Below are 21178 nucleotides of genomic sequence, written 5' to 3'. Positions count from 1 at the left end.
TGTGTGGGAGGATAAGTTTTTTTTTTTTAACGGTATTTTTTAACTCGACAGGTCAAGAATTAATCTGTTGTAGATTGAAACTTTATTTAAGATTTATCGCTGACCAATAAATTAAATTACTACATGGATTCGAACTCCAATACTTTTTTTTTTTTTTATAAAAATCTCTAACATTTATTTAAGAATACTAATAAGTTTAAGGCTTTAAGCATCAGAACAATCCAACTTGATTGAATAAGCTTTCTCTATTTACATATTATGGCTGTTTCCACTTTCCACACGTGGCTTTCAATAGTATGCAAAATTCGACCATCCGAAATTCAATTCAATCTGAATTTAAAGTATATTTTGTTGAGTATTCAGTGTCATTTTTTAGTTAAATTTAAATTATGTTTCAAACGACTCAACCCAATCTAAAATCATATTATATAATTAAAATATATATTATAATAAAATTAATAATAAATCTTATATTTTTATATTATATAATGTTATTTTATTTTTAAAATAATTTATTTTTTATGTAAATAATGTATATTATATTTCTTAAATTTAACTTGTAAAAATCATATTTTATTAATTTATTTATAAAATTATATATATTAATTATATATTAAGACGATCTAGTTTAATTAACTCGATCTATTTCGAATTAATTTAGTATTGAATTCGGATTTTTATAATAAATATGATATAATTTTAAAATCGAAAACATATCTAGCAAAATTCAGTTCAACCCGGCCACACCCCTAGCTTAATTCATTGGCAACAAGCATTAATAATGTATAAAATTACTTACTTAGTTACACCATAAAACAAACTAACATAGTATATATATAATGACTTGCCTATTTAGTTTTAGACTTGTTTTGTGACCTATTTTGTTTGATTTTTTTTTTTCAGTCATAAAAAAAAACTAACATAATATGTAAATTTAGTTTGTATGTTTCATACATTTATATTCACATGTCTGCATTTTATTCATTATGTTAGAATATATTAAAATTAATTAATATTCATTAAAATTATTTAACATATTTAAATATTTATTATAGAATATTATATTTTTATTGAACTTTTTTAATTTTAATATCGAGAGGGGGTTGGTGTATAGCAGAGTTATGAAGGTATATGGTGTTTCATCAAGGTATGAGGACTGCGCAAGACAATTCGGACCGTCCGATTTGAGGTACTAAAAATCCTGAATCCGATTTGTGTACTGGCAAAAAATCTTGAGTTCGATTTCAGTATCCATGAAATTCTGCAATGAAAATCCTGGGTCCGATTTCAGAAAATTCTGGGTCCGATTTGTGTCCCTCTCTCTCCAATGAAATTGGACGGTCCAATTTCTTCCCACTAAAACAAAAAATTGAACGCGGTTACAACCGTGTATACCTCCCCAATACTCCATAACTCACCATAACTCACATGTTAACCTCATATTAAAATAAATTAGCCTATTTTTATTATCTCGATTTTTTAGTAATTATATTCTTATATATCGTATATTTTTATACAATTTTAATACATTCAAATTCTTTCTATATTACTATCTCTTACCTTTCTAATACACTATATGCATGAATGAATGAATAAATTCGAATGGTAGATGTTTAAAGACAAGAAGAGTCGATTAATTTCGAGAGTTACTTCTGCTTCTATTCCATGCCATGCCATCTTTTTTTTCCTCCTAATTTTACTTTTTTTTTTGGGTCTTTCTCACTTTTTTTTAATTTCTTTTCTGAATATATATAACTGTATGATAGTATATTATTTAGCTGCTTATAAATTCAACAGTTATTTTTCTTATAATTATCATCGTCTGAGAGTGGTAAATGGGAAAGAATGAGAGAGGTGAAGTACCGAGTTAATAGTTTTTATTAGGATTTTGATTGTATAGTTGGTTAAAGGATTGAGATAGAAAAAAATGATAAAAGTGGTATTCTATAAAATTTTTAACAGAGTCAATTTTAAATTAAACAATTTCATAAAAACAACGTTAATTTAAATTTTTTTTTAGTTAATTTTGTCAATAGTCAAGTTTTTTATAAATAACTATTTACTCTAAAAAAACATTAAATTTAGTATTAGTTTACATATATTTTAATTAATCTTTAAATAATATATTATTTATTAGAGAATTCTCCATAAACGCAAGTGAAGAATATAAATAAATACGCAGACAAATAAATAATATTTAACTAAAATAATTAAATATATCTCACCATTATATATCAAACTTGTATGCTAATATAAAAAGGAGGCAAACATGCCTTGATCCAAAAGCATAAATAAAAGAGAAAATTCCAAAACAGCTCCTTATAATTATTTTAAAAGACAACAAGGTTCTTGACAAAAAAAAAACTCAATCCAGTCCCTGACAATTATTTCAAAAGGACAATGAGGTCCTTGTGCCAAAAAAAAGTCAATGTTATTTTTTTTTGTATAGAAACTAATCTGTTCCAAAAAAAATCAGGGTCGAACGAGGTATTCACTCTAAATAAAAAGTTCAGAAAAAAAAAAAAAGAAAAGAAAATGATTAAACTAGGGTAATATCCAAATAGGTGGACAAAAAAGACTAACATCTGATAATACTCTTTCACAACTACCATCTTCTAAATTAAAAATGCCAATGTCATGACCCCGAACATAATCTGTTGGGCCTATTCCATCCATATTATCAGTAAAATAGATGGTATTTCCTTTGCAATTGCTTGCCAATATCTGAACTGAAGAATTGAGTCCAACAAGTAATGCGTAATTCCCTAAATTATATATTCTTGACCATACTTTTTCATTCAATTTATAAACCTCGAATTTGATAGTCTCTAAATTGGGCCGAGAGTCTGTTGGCATCAGAGAAAGAACATATCTTACGAGCATCAATAAACTTCCATCATCATCACAACCAACCAAATAGCTATATTGGGAAATAGAGCAGTCAAGTTCTTCAGGAGGTGTCCCTTCATAAACTCCGACCACTGCAAAATTTTTCTTTATATCAAATTCATATAGTACGAAGTCAAAGCCCTTTGCATATATCTTCTCTTGGAAAAATATGACATCCATAATTTCCTCATGATCTGTTGGAAACTCGATCCATCTCGGACTATTGGGCTTAAAATAAAAGGCCAATTTTTTACTATTTCCATATATGGCCATGGCCTTAAAATCATCATTGTTAGGTGCTGAATTCGTAATAACCTTCGAAACATTGACCGTACGCATGTAAACCGTATCTAGAGTGCCAACATACTCCTCAAAATCATAAGTGCATTTGTCGCCATGAATATCAATTACATTGGGAAAAGTTGAAATCGGAGGAAGATCGAAGCAAACCTTTGTAAATGGATTTATCATTCGGATGGTGCCTTCATCTATTGATACGGTTATTATCCATCCATGACAAGATCCACGAATGATGTTGTTTTGCAGCTCTGGCATTGTAAGATGGTAAATCTCCTTCTCTTCAAGAATACGAGTTTGTTTCTGACTTAATTTTGAGAGGGTGCCTTCAAATATCGTAGGTGAATTGTAAAAAAAGGTGACATATAAATGATAAAAGTAATATCTAATTGATAAACATAGTTAGATAAAAAAATATAAAACATTATAAAAATATCATATATTATAGTATTTTAGGTATTCATCACTTCACATATAATGAACAAATAGTTTAGTAAACTAAAATAAAGAATGGTAACCATCAACCAAATTTAAACTTTTAATAATTGCGTAAAATAATAGCAAAGACGGAAGAGAAAGAGTGGAAAGTATAAGATTATATAAAAAGAGATAAAAAAGATGTGTGAAGTAAATATTAATTTATATAATAAATATAAATAAAAGTGAAAATAAAAAAAGAATAAATTAAATTTTATTAACCAATTTACATTTATTAAAGAAAAATAATATCGTTACTACTAAAATCTACACAGAAATAAAAGTAAAAAAATATTAACAGATAACACTAAACACTACATAAAATTATAAAAAGAATAACAAATGGTGATAATAGAAAAATTATAAAATGATAATTTCATTAAAATGTTTATGTGACAATATTAGAAGTTATTTAATATGTCAAGAGTTTATTGTGTTATTATTTGATTATCTTTTTTATACATTATAAATAAATTAAAAAATAGAAAGATAAATAAAATGATTTTTATAAAATGAAAATTTTCTCTAAATAAAATATACAATATTAAAATTTAGACCATTGACATGAATAATATTTTTTGTATTATAATTTTTTTTATAGAATTAGATAATTTAGTGTGTGAAACTATAAGATTAATGTTAAATTAAATTGTTGAGTTAAGAAATTAACTAATTAATTAGTGATGACAAACATTATTTTTGGCAAAATAAATAATTAAATTTTGTTTAATTAATAGGTATATGTTGCTAATTATTTATTTTGTGTTGCAGGCCAAAATGTGAATTACAGCCCAAATGGAATGAGAAACAAAACAAGTTTGATGGGCTGAAAGCAAATAAAGAGCCCAAGCAAAAGCCCAAAAGGAAGCAAGCTTAAGAAATTAAAATGAGCCAAGCATATCTCTACCCGATCCAAGCCCAATTTTGTTTCAGCAAACAATTCCCTCCATCTTGCTCCAACCAAAGCAACGTTCCTCTCCTCTCTAATCAAGTCACATCAAGATTTCAGAAAAAGCAAGAAAGAGAAAGAGAAGAAAAGCTTCTTCCATAAGCCATTAACCAAAGAAGCAAGAGAGAGAGAGTTGAAGCTTGAAGCACAGAAGCTAAAACAGAAATCCCAAGCTAAATCAAGCTTAAGAAAGGTAATCCATCTCATCTTGCATGCATCAAATCTTCATCCCTTCTTCCCAACTCTCTGCACTACCCGAAAATGGCTTTGAAGGAAAAGTTGGTCTCTGCCCTATTCTGCTTCACATCTACGGTCACAAGTGATACTTGGGGACCAAGTAGTTTTTCAATGGCTAAGATCAAGTTGACCATGAGAAGATTTCCATGGTTATTATTTTGTGGCTTTCGGTCATATTGGAGAAGTCAGAAGCAAAGGTTCTACTTTGATGCTTGAGAAGAAAAAGTAAGCTTGTGGGTTGGTGAAGCTCAAGGCTCAAGGTGTTGACCTTGGAAGAAGAACTCAGCCACATGCAAGGAGATATAAGAAGTTTGATGTTCACTCAGAAACCAAGGAGAGAAAACCAGTGAACCTGAGGTGTTTGTTCTGAGAAAGCTCTTTGAAGAAGTTCAACTAACTGGACAGTGTAACCTAATCAAAGGTGCATTCCTCCAGTATGAAGAACTGAATCAGAGGCTTGCTAATCTGGTTTTTCGCATAGCACAGAGGCTGTTGATGAAGTCAATCTCCTTCATGTTTTACTGATTGTAATGTACTTTTCTAAGCTTATCTTTCTGTAATTTCTTGAGAGAAAAGGCATTGTGAGAAAGCTTGAGAAAAAGCCATGAGTGGAAAAAGGCTGAGAGAAAAGCCTAGAGTTATTTTCTGATTTCTTTAGGTTGTTTAAGTGTCTTGTATCTAGTATCTGAATGGTATCCCTTTCTTAGTTGGGTTAGCACTAAGAGGTATAGTTAGGTATTAGCATAACCAATGTCAAGTTAGGTTAGAACTTGAGTGTGAAAGGATTGGGTCAATCCTGTGATTGGTGTATGTAATACTGTTTACTATAGTGAAATTCTTCCACAGTTGTGGAGGAGACTGGATGTAGGTTGCATAGCACAAGGCAACCGAACCAGGATACATGCTGGTGTTAGCTTTTCTCTTCTCTGCTGTGTTCTGTTTTCTGATATTCATGAGACAAAAATAAATTGTCTCATAAATTTCCGCTGCTAAATTAAAACAGAATCAGAATTACAAATCTGTTTTAAAAGGGTAACAACAGTAATTAAAAAGGAAGGCATAGATTCAACCCCCTTCTCTAAGCCTACCACAACCTTCAATTGGTATCAGAGCTAAGGTCTCAAGAATCAAGCTTAACCGCTTGGAGCAAAGATCCAATGGCGAACAATCTGGGCACAACCACAATTGCCTACACCCTCACTGAAGGCCAGTCAAACAACCGGCCACCTTTCTTTAATGGAAAGAACTATTCCTACTGGAAAGAAAGGATAAGGATCTTCATCCAATCCATTGACTACAACTTATGGAAGATCGTTGTGAGTGGTCCCAAGATCCCAACAAAAACAAGTGCTGATGGAGTGGTGACTCCGAAAGAAGAAGCTGAATGGAATGAAGATGACAAGAAGAAGATAGAGCTGAACGCTAAAGCAATCAACCTTCTTCACTGTGCTATCAGCTTTGAAGAGTACCGGAAGGTGTCTAGATGCAAGACAGCCAAAGAAATCTGGGAAAAACTCCAGGTTACACACGAAGGCACTAAACAAGTCAAAGAAACGAGGATTGATATGCTGCGAAAAGAGTATGAGATGTTTAGCATGAAGGATGGAGAAAGCATTGATGAAGCATTTGAGAGATTCTCAATCATAATCAACAACCTTGATGCTATGGGTACAAACTATGCAGAACAAACCTTGGTGAGAAAACTCCTTAGAAGCCTCACAAAAGAGTGGGAAAACACTGCCACTGTCCTAACCGAGAGTAACAACATAAGTCCCATAACCTATGATGAGCTGAGAGGAAAACTCCTTGCCTATGAAGCCACACACACAAACACAGACTCAAAGAAAAAGGGAATAGCCCTCAAGCCACAAATAGAATCGAAAGAGAGTGAGTCTAGTGATGGTATTTCAGATGACGAACTTTTGTTTTTTGCTAGGAGATTTAGAAGGATGATGAAGAACAAAGGCAAATACAAGAGTTCAAGTTCAAAGGAGCACAAGATAGACTTGAGCAAAGTGACGTGCCATCATTGCAAGGAGGCTGGACACTTCAAGTCAAACTGTCCAAAGCTCAAAAAGGAGGACAAAGGCAAGAAGGAAAGGAAGAGAGTACTCATGGCAGCTTGGGAGGATCTTGAGAATGACTCAAATGAAGAAGAAGAATCTGAAGGAGATGACAAAGACTGTTTCATGGCTGGAAACAACAATCTTGATGAGGTAAATTATTATGATTTGACCATTGAGGACTTGCATGTTATTATTGATGATCTCACCTTAAACACCTCAAAACTGCTTGATAAATACAATGGATGCAGATCTGAAAGAGATGTGTTAAGAGCTGAAAATGAATTTTTAAAAGAAAAAGTGAAGGAAACTGAATGTGCTTTGGACATCATTGAAGAAAACAGATTTCTAAAATCTGAACTTGAAAAATTAAAAGGAAAGCACATTGTGGATCCTTCACATGAGTTAATTGCTGAAAACAAAAGATTAAATGATATGATTAAAATGTTGAATGGTGACTTAGCAAAATTTGCTCAAGGCTCTAGCAACTTGGACAAACTACTTGCAAGTCAAAGACCATTGTTTGAAAAATCTGGTTTAGGCTACATAGCCAAGGAAGATGTTGTTTCTAACACATCCTCTATAAAATTTGTGGCTTCTTCATCAAATACCAAATCCATACCAAACAAATCAGGTATCGGATATGTTTCAAAATGTGAAGAAAAATCTGATGAAGAATACACAAATGTAGCTGAGTATTCACCAAGAACTAGTCCAAGTTCAAACCGGCCAGGTTTGGGTTATATTTCGAAAAATGAGGCCGCTTTCAAGAAACCAACTTTTCACTACAAAACCTCATTCTCGAAAGGTAAAAATATTCAAAAAAATTCTGGTGAAAATGCTTTTGCAAAGAGGAATAACTTTACTAAAAATCAGTTTGTCAAAAGAAATGCATCTCCTCCAAGAACCAGAAAATTTTAAAACTTTAATCATTTCAAGCAATATAACTCACATCAGTTTCAGCATCACACACCAGAAAATCATTGTGTTAATTGCAAAAAATTTGGTCACTCATATGCACAATGCTTCATTGAAAAGAGAGTTGTAGGAAACAAAGTCTACAATGTTATTTGTGATTTCAATGCACTTGGGCAACCAAGATGGATTAACTTCAAAGGATCCAAATTAATTTGGATACCTAAGGCTACTTGAAACTCATCATGCAGATTTTCCTAGCATCCAAGAACAAAAAGGACATGTGGTACATGGATAGTGGATGTTCAAGGTACATGACTGGAAGGTCAACCTACTTCATCAAACTAAATAAGTATGATGGAGGTTTTGTGACCTTTGGAGATGATGGTAAAGGTAAAATCATTGCTGTTGGAAAAGTAGGTAATGAGCAATCTACTTTCATTGATGATGTACTTTTGGTTTGTGGTTTAAAGCACAATCTTTTAAGTATAAGTCAGCTGTGTGATTTGGGATATTTAGTTGTTTTCAAAAGGCTTGAATGCTGTGTTGTCAATGAAAAGACAAATGAAGTGATGTTTGTTGCCAAGCGTTTCAATAATATGTATGGACTTACTCTTGATGAACTAAAGAATCAAAATGTAGCTTGTCTTCACTCCAAAGAATCTGAAAAGTGGTTATGGCACAAGAGATTGGGCCATGCAAGTATGTTTCAAATAAACAAACTTGTAAAGAAAGAATTAGTAAGAGGTCTTCCTTTGATAAAGTTTGACAAAGACATCACTTGTGATGCTTGCCAAATGGGAAAACAAACAAAAAGTTCTTTTAAACCAAAGGAAGACATCTCTACTAAAAGACCACTTGAGTTGCTACACATTGATTTATTTGGTCCTACAAGAACTCAAAGCCTAGGTGGTAAACATTATGGTTTGGTAATTGTGGATGACTACACTAGGTTTGGTTGAGTTTTATTTCTTGCACACAAAAATGAAGCCTTTTCGGCCTTTGAACCTTTTTGCAAGAAAATTCAAAATGAAAAGGATTTGAAAATCTCTTCTATAAGGAGTGATCATGGAACTGAATTTGAAAATAATTTGTTTGAATCCTTTTGCGAGGAATTTGGAATATCTCACAACTTCTCTTGTCCAAGAACACCACAACAAAATGGTGTTGTGGAAAGAAGAAATAGAAGCATACAAGAGATGACAAGAGCTATGCTTTGTGAGAGCAATGTTCCAAAATTCCTTTGGGCTGAAGCGGTTAACACAGCTTGCCACATTTTAAATAGAACAATCATAAGGAAATTTTTGAAGAAAACCCCTTATGAACTTTGGAAAGGCTACCCACCAAACTTAGATTACTTGCACATCTTTGGATGCAAATGTTTTGTTTTAAATAACAAAGAAAATTTGGGAAAATTTGATCCAAAGGCTTATGAGTGTTTGTTTGTAGGATATTCCACAACTAGTAAAGCATATAGGGTTTATCATCAAGATGCTAGAATTATTGAAGAGTCCATACATGTTACATTCTGTGATACTAACTTGGTGCAAAGCATTTTAGAAGATGTTGATGCAGGAAATCAAGCTCAAAAGGAGGATGAGACTGCTCAGAATCATGGAAAAGAGAATTCTGGACAAGCTGAACCAGAAACAGCAAATGATGAAAATTCAAGAGACAATTCCATTTTGTCTCATGAATCTGAAGGAAATTCTGCAGACAGCAGCACACAGAATCTCTTGGTGACTGAATCTGCCTCCAAGTCCACCAGACCTCGTGAATGGAGATTCTTGAAGAATTATCCTGAGGAATTTGTCATTGGGGACGTCTCTCATGGAGTGCAAACAAGGTCCTCCACTAGAAAGGCAAATGAAGGTTCAAACATTGCCCTTCTTTCACAAATAGAGCCTCAAAATGTCAAGGAAGCACTTAGTGACCCTTCTTGGGTTAAAGCTATGGAGGATGAACTTCTTGAGTTTGAAAAGAACCAAGTGTGGACGTTGGTTTCAAGGCCAAGTGGAAAGAAAGTGACCGGCACCAAGTGGATATTCCGGAACAAGTTGGGAGAAGATGGTAGAATTGCAAGGAACAAGGCAAGACTGGTGGCACAAGGATATGACCAAGAAGAAGGAATCGACTTTGATGAATCCTTTGCCCCTGTTGCTCGAATGGAAGCCATAAGACTTCTCTTAGCTTATGCTGCATTTTGTGGTTTTAAATTATACCAAATGGATGTGAAATGTGCATTTTTGAATGGAGTGATAGATAGAGAAGTGTATGTGGAGCAGCCTCCTGGTTTTGAAAATAAAGAGCATTTTAATCATGTTTTCAAACTATCTAAAGCTCTCTATGGTTTAAGACAAGCTCCTAGAGCTTGGTATGAGAGACTTAGCTCTTTTCTTTTGAAAAATGGTTTTCAAAGAGGCACCACTGACACAACTCTATTCATCAAGAACTCTAATGATTCTTTTATTCTAGTCCAAATATATGTTGATGACATTATTTTTGGATCAGCAAATGAATCCCTTTGTTCTGAATTTGGAAAACTCATGACAAGTGAATTTGACATGAGTATGATGGGTGAACTTAATTTCTTCCTTGGGCTGCAAATTAAACAAACTGAAAAAGGTATTTTCATTCATCAAGAGAAGTATGCCAAGGAATTAGTTAAGAAATTTGGTATGGAAAATGCCAAACCCATGGGAACTCCCATGCATCCTAATTCTAAATTAGATAAGGGAGAAACTGAGAAAGATGTTGATGAGACTAGGTATAGAGGAATGATTGGCTCTCTTATGTACTTAACTTCCTCTAGACCCGATATTGTGCAAAGCGTTGGATTGTGTTCTAGGTTCCAATCCAAACCAAAAGAGTCACATCTTTCTGCAGTTAAAAGGATCATTAGATACGTTCATGGCACATCCAATTTTGGTCTTTGGTATCCTAAGATTGATGAATTTTCTGCAGTTGGTTATTGTGATGCAGATTTTGCTGGTGATAGAGTTGATAGAAGGAGCACTTCTGGTTTATGTTGCTTCCTTGGGAAGTCCTTAAATGTATGGTCAAGTAAGAAGCAACCAACGGTGGCCCTTTCCACAGCAGAGGCTGAGTATATAGCTGCTTCTTCTTGTTGTTCTCAGCTTTTATGGTTAAAAACACAGCTTGCTGATTACAAATTAAAGGCTGAAAATATTCCCCTGATGTGTGATAATATGAGTGCCATTAATATTTCTAAAAATCCAGTTTTGCACTCTAGGACTAAGCATATTGAAGTGAAATTTCACTCAATAAGAGAACATGTCCAAAAGGGAGATATTTGCATTCAATTTGTTAAATCAGAGGAGCAATTGGCAGATATTTTTACAAAACCATTAGCTGAGGATAGATTCTGCATGCTTAGGACTTGTCTAGGAATTTTGAGTTATGATTCCTTGTTTGAAAAATACTGATGTATTTGCTGGAGCTTTTTTTATCTCATAAACAGGTATGAGACAATTCTGGGCAGGTGATGAACGTTTCCCTCAAGTCAACGTGTTCTGGGCTTGTTTCAAATGAATCTCAATCTGGGCCAACCTCAATATTCAGATCTAGTGTGGTCCAAATGTGTTTCATTAATATCATATCACCTCAAGGCCCAAATATGAATGTTACAATCTTGTGTGTTAGTTTTTGATGACTCATGTGTTTCATGAAAAGTTTTCAATAAAGGTTTTGTGGCCCAAAAGATTTTCAATAGGATTTAATTTTGGCCCAAAAAGGTGTTTCAGGTTAATATTGTTGTTTTAAAAAAATTTTAAAATTAATTTTTAAAATCAAATAAAATCTTTCTTGAATGAGGTCATGTCTTTTCAAGTCTTTTCAAATGGTGATGCAGTTGCATGGTTTTGGAAACTTGCTTTTTGGGTACGGTTACCAACACTCCCTCTCTTCCCTCCATAACTCCTTCTCCATCACTTCAGTTTTCACCACTACCCTTACTACTCTCTCCTCTTCTTAAATTGAAACTAACCAAATGAGGAAGAAAACCATTGCAAAAAGGGCTCCTCGTGAGAAGGTTTTCAAGCTACCCACAAAGCCATCCACTCGCTCTCAAGACCGCACCTTTACCCCTTCTCCTTCTCCTCCTACCTCTCCTCATCGCTGTGACCCCATGGCTCGGACCAAAAACACTCCAAGGTTTTCTGCCTCTGCCAAGCCGACGCCACCACCAAAGGCCACACTTTCCAAGCCTGGCTCCTCAAAACCTAGTTCAGCAAAGCCTGGCTCCTCCAAAGGCAAACGTCAGGCGACTGAGGAACCCATACCCGAACCATCTCAACCAAGATCCAGGTCGGTTCCAATGCGCCCTCAACGAGGTAACACTCGAGTCCCTCTCCAGAATGTTAAAGAACCAGACATTGGACCTTTTGATCACAAAGCTCACTTTTTGACTTCTCATTCGAACTATAACCCTTATAGATTCAAATCTGCCATGAACAATGATTTTTATGAGAAGGTTATCCAGTATCGTACCCTATGTCCCTCTTTTCTTGCTGATTTGCCATCTTTGAAAAGAAAAGGATTTCCTTTTGTTGATAACTTGATTTTTTTGGACTAGAATCACCTTTTTTATATCAAAAAACCTGTTTATCCCTTGTTGGTCAAAGAGTTTTATGCAAACATGACTTATCATGAGGGCACTGCTCATTCGTATGTCAAGGGCCGAGATATCGTTTTAAACAATGAGACCGTCAGTGATGCTTTGAAGTATACTGATGTTGGGCCCTGTGCCTATACGTCAGTTAAGTGGGATGAAGGAGTTGGTGTTTCTTACAATGATGCCCTGGCTAGTATTTGTGAACATATCTCTTTAATAGATGGCATTACACCTACTCACAAAGCCCTAGGATATGAGCGTGCTCAACTGCACCGAATAGTCAATCATATTATTCTGCCTCAAAGCGGCTCATATCAAAGGGTTTCCTACACTGATACTCTTGTTTTATATGCCCTTCTCACCAAAACTGAAATTTCATTTGCATATTTGATGGTTAGATACATGTTTGACTCTGTTAGAAGTGAAAAGGACAAAGCTCTTCCTTATGGCATGTTTCTAACTTGTATTTTTGAGTATTTTGGTGTTGACTTGACAAATGAGAAATATGAAAATAGACATTCATATCTAAAGGGAGGTGGTTCAGTGAAACAGAACAAAGGACCCACTAGATCTGAAAGAGTTGTCCTAGATGATGAAGATGATGACTATGTCCCTGAGGATTCTTCTGCTCCTTCCACTGAGGGTACTTCCATTTCCACTGGGAAGAAATCCACTCTGCTGAATGTGGTCAAGGATGTTGCTCAAGAGTTTGTTTCCCAGTCAAACCACTTGATTGCCATGAGTAAGGAACAAAGGAAACTAGCTAGCAAGCATGAGAACTTTCTGAAGAAATCTAGGGATAGGGTGGCTGTGCTCATGACCTTCATTGATAATTTTCAAAATGATGAAGACATTGCCACTGATGTTGAGGATGAAGCTGCTTCGGAGGGGAATGGTTCTGATGCCTAGATTTGTCTCACAAAATCTGTTGATGCTCCTCAATTTTTTGTCTCATAAACTCTGTTTTATTTTGCTGCTATTTGGTATACTTTTGTTATCTTGGATAACTGTAATAACTTTGAACACTGATGCACTTTTGGTTATTTAGTTAGTTCTTTTGGCTGTGCACTAACCTCTCTTGCAGGGTCTATAGTACTGTTTTTGTTACTCTTGCTTGTTATCCGCCCTTGATGACAAAAGGGGGAGTAATAGGATTCAGTCGATTGATTCAGTTGAATGATGCTGCTGATTTTTCTGATTAGTTAGTTGATTGCTGCTGATAAGTTATTGATGCTGCTAATTCTTTTCTGAAATTTGTTTCGGATTAGAACTGAACTTTGTTGTTGCAATTTTTTGTTGTTTTACAATATGCTTTGGCTGTTGTAATGATAAGAGATACTGGGCTGAATATGTGTTGCTGGTTGTATAAGAATCCCTTAGTCAAGTTACATCTTGAACAGCTCCTTTTAAGCTTAATGTAAACAGGAACAAAAAGAAAAGAGCTCAAATTCAGGGGGAGCTACTGTTGAAAAGGAAAGGGGGAGTAACATCATTCAAAGGGAGTCTCTAAAACCTTAACTCAAACTCATTTCCTTTTGAGTGTTGCTTAAAATCATGTTTGTCATCAAGGGGGAGATTGTTGAGTTAAGAAATTAACTAATTAATTAGTGATGACAAACATTATTTTTGGCAAAATAAATAATTAGATTTTGTTTAATTAATAGGTATATGTTGCTAATTATTTATTTTGTGTTGCAGGCCAAAATGTGAATTACAGCCCAAATGGAATGAGAAACAAAACAAGTTTGATGGGCTGAAAGCAAATAAAGAGCCCAAGCAAAAGCCCAAAAGGAAGCAAGCTTAAGAAATTAAAATGAGCCAAGCATATCTCTACCCGATCCAAGCCCAATTTTGTTTCAGCAAACAATTCCCTCCATCTTGCTCCAACCAAAGCAACGTTCCTCTCCTCTCTAATCAAGTCACATCAAGATTTCAGAAAAAGCAAGAAAGAGAAAGAGAAGAAAAGCTTCTTCCATAAGCCATTAACCAAAGAAGCAAGAGAGAGAGAGTTGAAGCTTGAAGCACAGAAGCTAAAACAGAAATCCCAAGCTAAATCAAGCTTAAGAAAGGTAATCCATCTCATCTTGCATGCATCAAATCTTCATCCCTTCTTCCCAACTCTCTGCACTACCCGAAAATGGCTTTGAAGGAAAAGTTGGTCTCTGCCCTATTCTGCTTCACATCTACGGTCACAAGTGATACTTGGGGACCAAGTAGTTTTTCAATGGCTAAGATCAAGTTGACCATGAGAAGATTTCCATGGTTATTATTTTGTGGCTTTCGGTCATATTGGAGAAGTCAGAAGCAAAGGTTCTACTTTGATGCTTGAGAAGAAAAAGTAAGCTTGTGGGTTGGTGAAGCTCAAGGCTCAAGGTGTTGACCTTGGAAGAAGAACTCAGCCACATGCAAGGAGATATAAGAAGTTTGCTGTTCACTCAGAAACCAAGGAGAGAAAACCAGTGAACCTGAGGTGTTTGTTCTGAGAAAGCTCTTTGAAGAAGTTCAACTAACTGGACAGTGTAACCTAATCAAAGGTGCATTCCGCCAGTATGAAGAACTGAATCAGAGGCTTGCTAATCTGGTTTTTCGCATAGCACAGAGGCTGTTGATGAAGTCAATCTCCTTCATGTTTTACTGATTGTAATGTACTTTTCTAAGCTTATCTTTCTGTAATTTCTTGAGAGAAAAGGCATTGTGAGAAAGCTTGAGAAAAAGCCATGAGTGGAAAAAGGCTGAGAGAAAAGCCTAGAGTTATTTTCTGATTTCTTTAGGTTGTTTAAGTGTCTTGTATCTAGTATCTGAATGGTATCCCTTTCTTAGTTGGGTTAGCACTAAGAGGTATAGTTAGGTATTAGCATAACCAATGTCAAGTTAGGTTAGAACTTGAGTGTGAAAGGATTGGGTCAATCCTGTGATTGGTGTATGTAATACTGTTTACTATAGTGAAATTCTTCCACAGTTGTGGAGGAGACTGGATGTAGGTTGCATAGCACAAGGCAACCGAACCAGGATACATGCTGGTGTTAGCTTTTCTCTTCTCTGCTGTGTTCTGTTTTCTGATATTCATGAGACAAAAATAAATTGTCTCATAAATTTCCGCTGCTAAATTAAAACAGAATCAGAATTGCAAATCTGTTTTAAAAGGGTAACAACAGTAATTAAAAAGGAAGGCATAGATTCAACCCCCCTTCTCTAAGCCTACCACAACTTTCATAAATATATATAGATGATTAGATGTTATTCTCTATAGTAATATAAATATAGTTTTAAGATAGATGCTTTTTTTCTATGTTATTACAATGAATAATAACATGATAATTTTATATGAAATTTAAAATTTTATATGTCATTCATTTGTTATAACACTATTTTGTCCTCTCTTAAAATATATTATAATAGATAGATCATATATAACAATGTGTGGGAGGATAAGTTTTTTTTTTTTTTTTAACGGTATTTTTCAACCTGACAGGTCAAGAATTAATCTGTTGTGGATTGAAGCTTTATTTAAGATTTATCGTGACCAATAAATTAAATTACTACATGGATTCGAACCCCAATACTTTTTTTTTTAATAAAAATCTCTAACATTTATTTAAGAATACTAATAAGTTTAAGGCTTTAAGCATCAGAACAATCCAACTTGATTGAATAAGCTTTCTCTATTTACATATTATGGCTGTTTCCACTTTCCACACGTGGCTTTCAATAGTATGCAAAATTCGACCATCCGAAATTCAATTCAATCTGAATTTAAAGTATATTTTGTTGAGTATTCAGTGTCATTTTTTAGTTAAATTTAAATTATGTTTCAAACGACTCAACCCAATCTAAAATCATATTATATAATTAAAATATATATTATAATAAAATTAATAATAAATCTTATATTTTTTATATTATATAATGTTATTTTATTTTTAAAATAATTTATTTTTTATGTAAATAATGTATATTATATTTCTTAAATTTAACTTGTAAAAATCATATTTTATTAATTTATTTATAAAATTCTATATATTAATTATATATTAAGACGATCTAGTTTAATTAACTCGATCTATTTCGAATTAATTTAGTATTGAATTCGGATTTTTATAATAAATATGATATAATTTTAAAATCGAAAACATATCTAGCAAAATTCAGTTCAACCCGGCCACACCCCTAGCTTAATTCATTGGCAACAAGCATTAATAATGTATAAAATTACTTACTTAGTTACACCATAAAACAAACTAACATAGTATATATATAATGACTTGCCTATTTAGTTTTAGACTTGTTTTGTGACCTATTTTGTTTGATTTTTTTTTCAGTCATAAAAAAAAACTAACATAATATGTAAATTTAGTTTGTATGTTTCATACATTTATATTCACATGTCTGCATTTTATAACATATTTAAATATTTATTATAGAATATTATATTTTTATTGAACTTTTTTAATTTTAATATGGAGAGAAGGTTGGTGTATAGCAGAGTTATGAAGGTATATGGTGTTTCATCAGGGTATGAGGACTGCGCAAGACAATTCGGACCGTCCGATTGGAGGTACTAAAAATCCTGGATCCGATTTGTGTACTGGCAGAAAATCCTGAGTTCGATTTCAGTATCCATGAAATTCTACAATGAAAATCCTGGGTCCGATTTCAGAAAATTGTGGGTCCGATTTGTGTCCCTCTCTCTCCAATGAAATTGGACGGTCCAATTTCTTCTCACTAAAACAAAAAATTGAACGCGGTCACAACCGTGTATACCTCCCCAATACTCCATAACTCACCATAACTCACATGTTAACCTCATATTAAAAAAAATTAGCCTATTTTTATTATCTCGATTTTTAGTAATTATAAATATTCTTATATATCGTATACAATTTTAATACATTCAAATTCTTTCTATATTTTTATCTCTTACCTTTCTAATACATTATATGCATGAATGAATGAATAAATTCGAATGGTAGATGTTTAAAGACAAGAAGAGTCGATTAATTTCGAGAGTTACTTCTGCTTCCATTCCATGCCATGCCATCTTTTTTTTCCTCCTAATTTTACTTTTTTTTTTTTGGGTCTTTCTCACTTTTTTTTAATTTCTTTTATGAATATATAAAACTGTATGATAGTATATTATTTAGCTGCTTATAAATTCAACAGTTATTTTTCTTATAATTATCATCGTCTGAGAGTGGTAAATGGGAAAGAATGAGAGAGGTGAAGTACCGAGTTAATAGTTTTTATTAGGATTTTGATTGTATAGTTGGTTAAAGGATTGAGATAGAAAAAAATGATAAAAATGGTATTCTATAAAATTTTTAACAGAGTCAATTTTAAATTAAACAATTTCATAAAAACAACGTTAATTTAATTTTTTTTAGTTAATTTTGTCAATAGTCAAGTTTTTTATAAATAACTATTTACTCTAAAAAAACATTAAATTTAGTATTAGTTTACATATATTTTAATTAATCTTTAAATAATATATTATTTATTAGAGAATTCTCCATAAACGCAAGTGAAGAATATAAATAAATACGCAGACAAATAAATAATATTTAACTAAAATAATTAAATATATCTCACCATTATATATCAAACTTGTATGCTAATATAAAAAGGAGGCAAACATGCCTTGATCCAAAAGCATAAATAAAAGAGAAAATTCCAAAACAGCTCCTTATAATTATTTTAAAAGACAACAAGGTTCTTGACAAAAAAAAAACTCAATCCAGTCCCTGACAATTATTTCAAAAGGACAATGAGGTCCTTGTGCCAAAAAAAAGTCAATGTTATTTTTTTTTTGTATAGAAACTAATCTGTTCCAAAAAAAATCAGGGTCGAACGAGGTATTCACTCTAAATAAAAAGTTCAGAAAAAAAAAAAAGAAAAGAAAATGATTAAACTAGGGTAATATCCAAATAGGTGGACAAAAAAGACTAACATCTGATAATACTCTTTCACAACTACCATCTTCTAAATTAAAAATGCCAATGTCATGACCCCGAACATAATCTGTTGGGCCTATTCCATCCATATTATCAGTAAAATAGATGGTATTTCCTTTGCAATTGCTTGCCAATATCTGAACTGAAGAATTGAGTCCAACAAGTAATGCGTAATTCCCTAAATTATATATTCTTGACCATACTTTTTCATTCAATTTATAAACCTCGAATTTGATAGTCTCTAAATTGGGCCGAGAGTCTGTTGGCATCAGAGAAAGAACATATCTTACGAGCATCAATAAACTTCCATCATCATCACAACCAACCAAATAGCTATATTGGGAAATAGAGCAGTCAAGTTCTTCAGGAGGTGTCCCTTCATAAACTCCGACCACTGCAAAATTTTTCTTTATATCAAATTCATATAGTACGAAGTCAAAGCCCTTTGCATATATCTTCTCTTGGAAAAATATGACATCCATAATTTCCTCATGATCTGTTGGAAACTCGATCCATCTCGGACTATTGGGCTTAAAATAAAAGGCCAATTTTTTACTATTTCCATATATGGCCATGGCCTTAAAATCATCATTGTTAGGTGCTGAATTCGTAATAACCTTCGAAACATTGACCGTACGCATGTAAACCGTATCTAGAGTGCCAACATACTCCTCAAAATCATAAGTGCATTTGTCGCCATGAATATCAATTACATTGGGAAAAGTTGAAATCGGAGGAAGATCGAAGCAAACCTTTGTAAATGGATTTATCATTCGGATGGTGCCTTCATCTATTGATACGGTTATTATCCATCCATGACAAGATCCACGAATGATGTTGTTTTGCAGCTCTGGCATTGTAAGATGGTAAATCTCCTTCTCTTCAAGAATACGAGTTTGTTTCTGACTTAATTTTGAGAGGGTGCCTTCAAATATCGTAGGATTTTGGGAAGATTTTTTAGCTTTAGGTAATAGCAGACATGGAACTTTGTTGCCTCTGGGGATCTGTGGAAGATTGAAGTTCCATTGCTTGCAAACCAATCCAAATCGAGGGTATTCATCGTATGAATAGAACCGCTTTATAATTTCCTTCAACATATCTTCATGTAGGTTTGCCCACTGATCAACTCCGCCCATATCTGAATCGCTAGCCTCCAAATCAGAGACTAGTAAAGAGGGGGCTATTTTTTTAGTAGGTAATTTAGTGTGTTATCCTCCTTATATAGGCTTGTTTAGGTAAACTGTTAAAAAAAGATCTATATCTTTTTTCTAAAAAATAAAAGTAATTTTAGGTTTAAATATTTCATGCAAATTTTTTTTTTATTTATTAATTATCTTTTTATTTATTTATTATATAAAAAATATAAATTATAATTTTTTAAAAAAGACTTTTTTTATTTTTTATTATTTTTATTTTTATTATTAAAAATTTATTAAATACACTAATTTTTTTAAAAAAAATTTATCAAAATAAAATAATAGCACCAAAACAAGCATTATATCGTTCTAGAATCCCACAGAAATTTGGATTTGAGATGTCGTTACAATCGCTTTTTGTTTTTAAAATAAATTCAAATTTCTAAGTTCAATATTATAAAAATATATTAATGTTTTGAATTTTAAATTCAAATTTACAAGTACAAATGATATAAATAAAACAAACTAAGTCTAATATTACGCAATTTTCCTAAATTAAATGAGATTTGGTTACATTTTTTAATATTCTATCATTGTTAAGCTTTCATAATTTAATAATAATAATAATAATAATAATAATAATAATAATAATAATATTATGTATTTGTAATTTTTTTTTTACTTTGATGTCTCTGTATATATACCAAGGACATCTAAATTTGAGATATTGAATTTGTTTGGACGCTGTTTTCGAAAAAAATAAATAAATAATGTTTTAAAAAAAATATTTTATAAAAATAAAAGTAATTTTATGTTTAGATATATCATTTAAAAAAATCTTTTTATCTATCTATTTAATATGTTTGGCTAAAATAGGATAAAAATATTTTTTATTCATTTATTATATAAAAAATATTTTTTTAAGAAAAAAAGATATAAACGGTAGCTTTTTAAAAAAGATTTTTTAAATTTTTTAATATTTTTACTTTTATTATTAAAAATTTGTTAAATACATTAAAAAATATAAAAAAATTATTAAAAAAAATCTTTTGTTATCGATTTAATAACATTTAAACGTGCACATTATATAAAATACATGTTTTATTATTATTGTTGTTGCACAATGTGTCTTTTCCTTATCTTTTTTTAACTCATTAATGAGAAATATATTTTCATTAATGCAATCAAACGCCATTTCTTGAATTGATTTTTTTTTCTAATTGGTGCATGCGAGCGCGCTCTCTTAAATATTTTTATATTTTACCTTTTACATAATTACTTGATATATTTTAGTAAATAATTAATTTGTCACGACCCAAAATGAACCATGACCGGCGCTCAGGGAAACAGTTTCCTAGCAAGCCTATCAAACTCAAATATAAATCAAATAAGAAAGCTACAAATATTTTAAAGAAATTTACAGTTTCTAAAACGAATAATTTCATATTTTTAATAAAAGGTAAAACAATTAGATATGGATGGATCCTGTCTGTGATATATGGAGCATATGACGTCTAAGAATTCAACAAAAATGAAGTACCAATTGCAGATCATTACTCTTGAATAGAAGGCTCACACATTCAAGTATTTGTTCCTGAAAATTATTTTTAGAAAAACGGAATGAGTTTTGCAAC

General features: G+C 32.4%; 2 protein-coding genes across 2 annotated transcripts; both read right to left on the bottom strand.

Moving 5' to 3' along the window:
• Positions 1-2544: 2544 nt before the first annotated feature.
• LOC112749456 (probable F-box protein At4g22165) lies at positions 2545-3444 on the bottom strand. The gene has a single exon (XM_025797705.1). It carries the CDS (start codon positions 3442-3444, stop codon positions 2545-2547), a length of 900 nt encoding a protein of 299 aa, XP_025653490.1.
• Positions 3445-18365: 14921 nt separating this feature from the next.
• On the bottom strand, positions 18366-19544 carry LOC112751980 (putative F-box protein At5g60060). The gene has a single exon (XM_072218364.1). It carries the CDS (start codon positions 19542-19544, stop codon positions 18366-18368), a length of 1179 nt encoding a protein of 392 aa, XP_072074465.1.
• Positions 19545-21178: the final 1634 nt, after the last annotated feature.

This window comes from Arachis hypogaea, chromosome 15 (assembly GCF_003086295.3).
Source record: "Arachis hypogaea cultivar Tifrunner chromosome 15, arahy.Tifrunner.gnm2.J5K5, whole genome shotgun sequence".
Taxonomy (NCBI): Eukaryota; Viridiplantae; Streptophyta; class Magnoliopsida; order Fabales; family Fabaceae; genus Arachis; species Arachis hypogaea.
The sequence above is the reverse complement of the archived record's forward strand: the minus strand, read 5'-3'. Positions and strand labels throughout refer to the sequence as shown.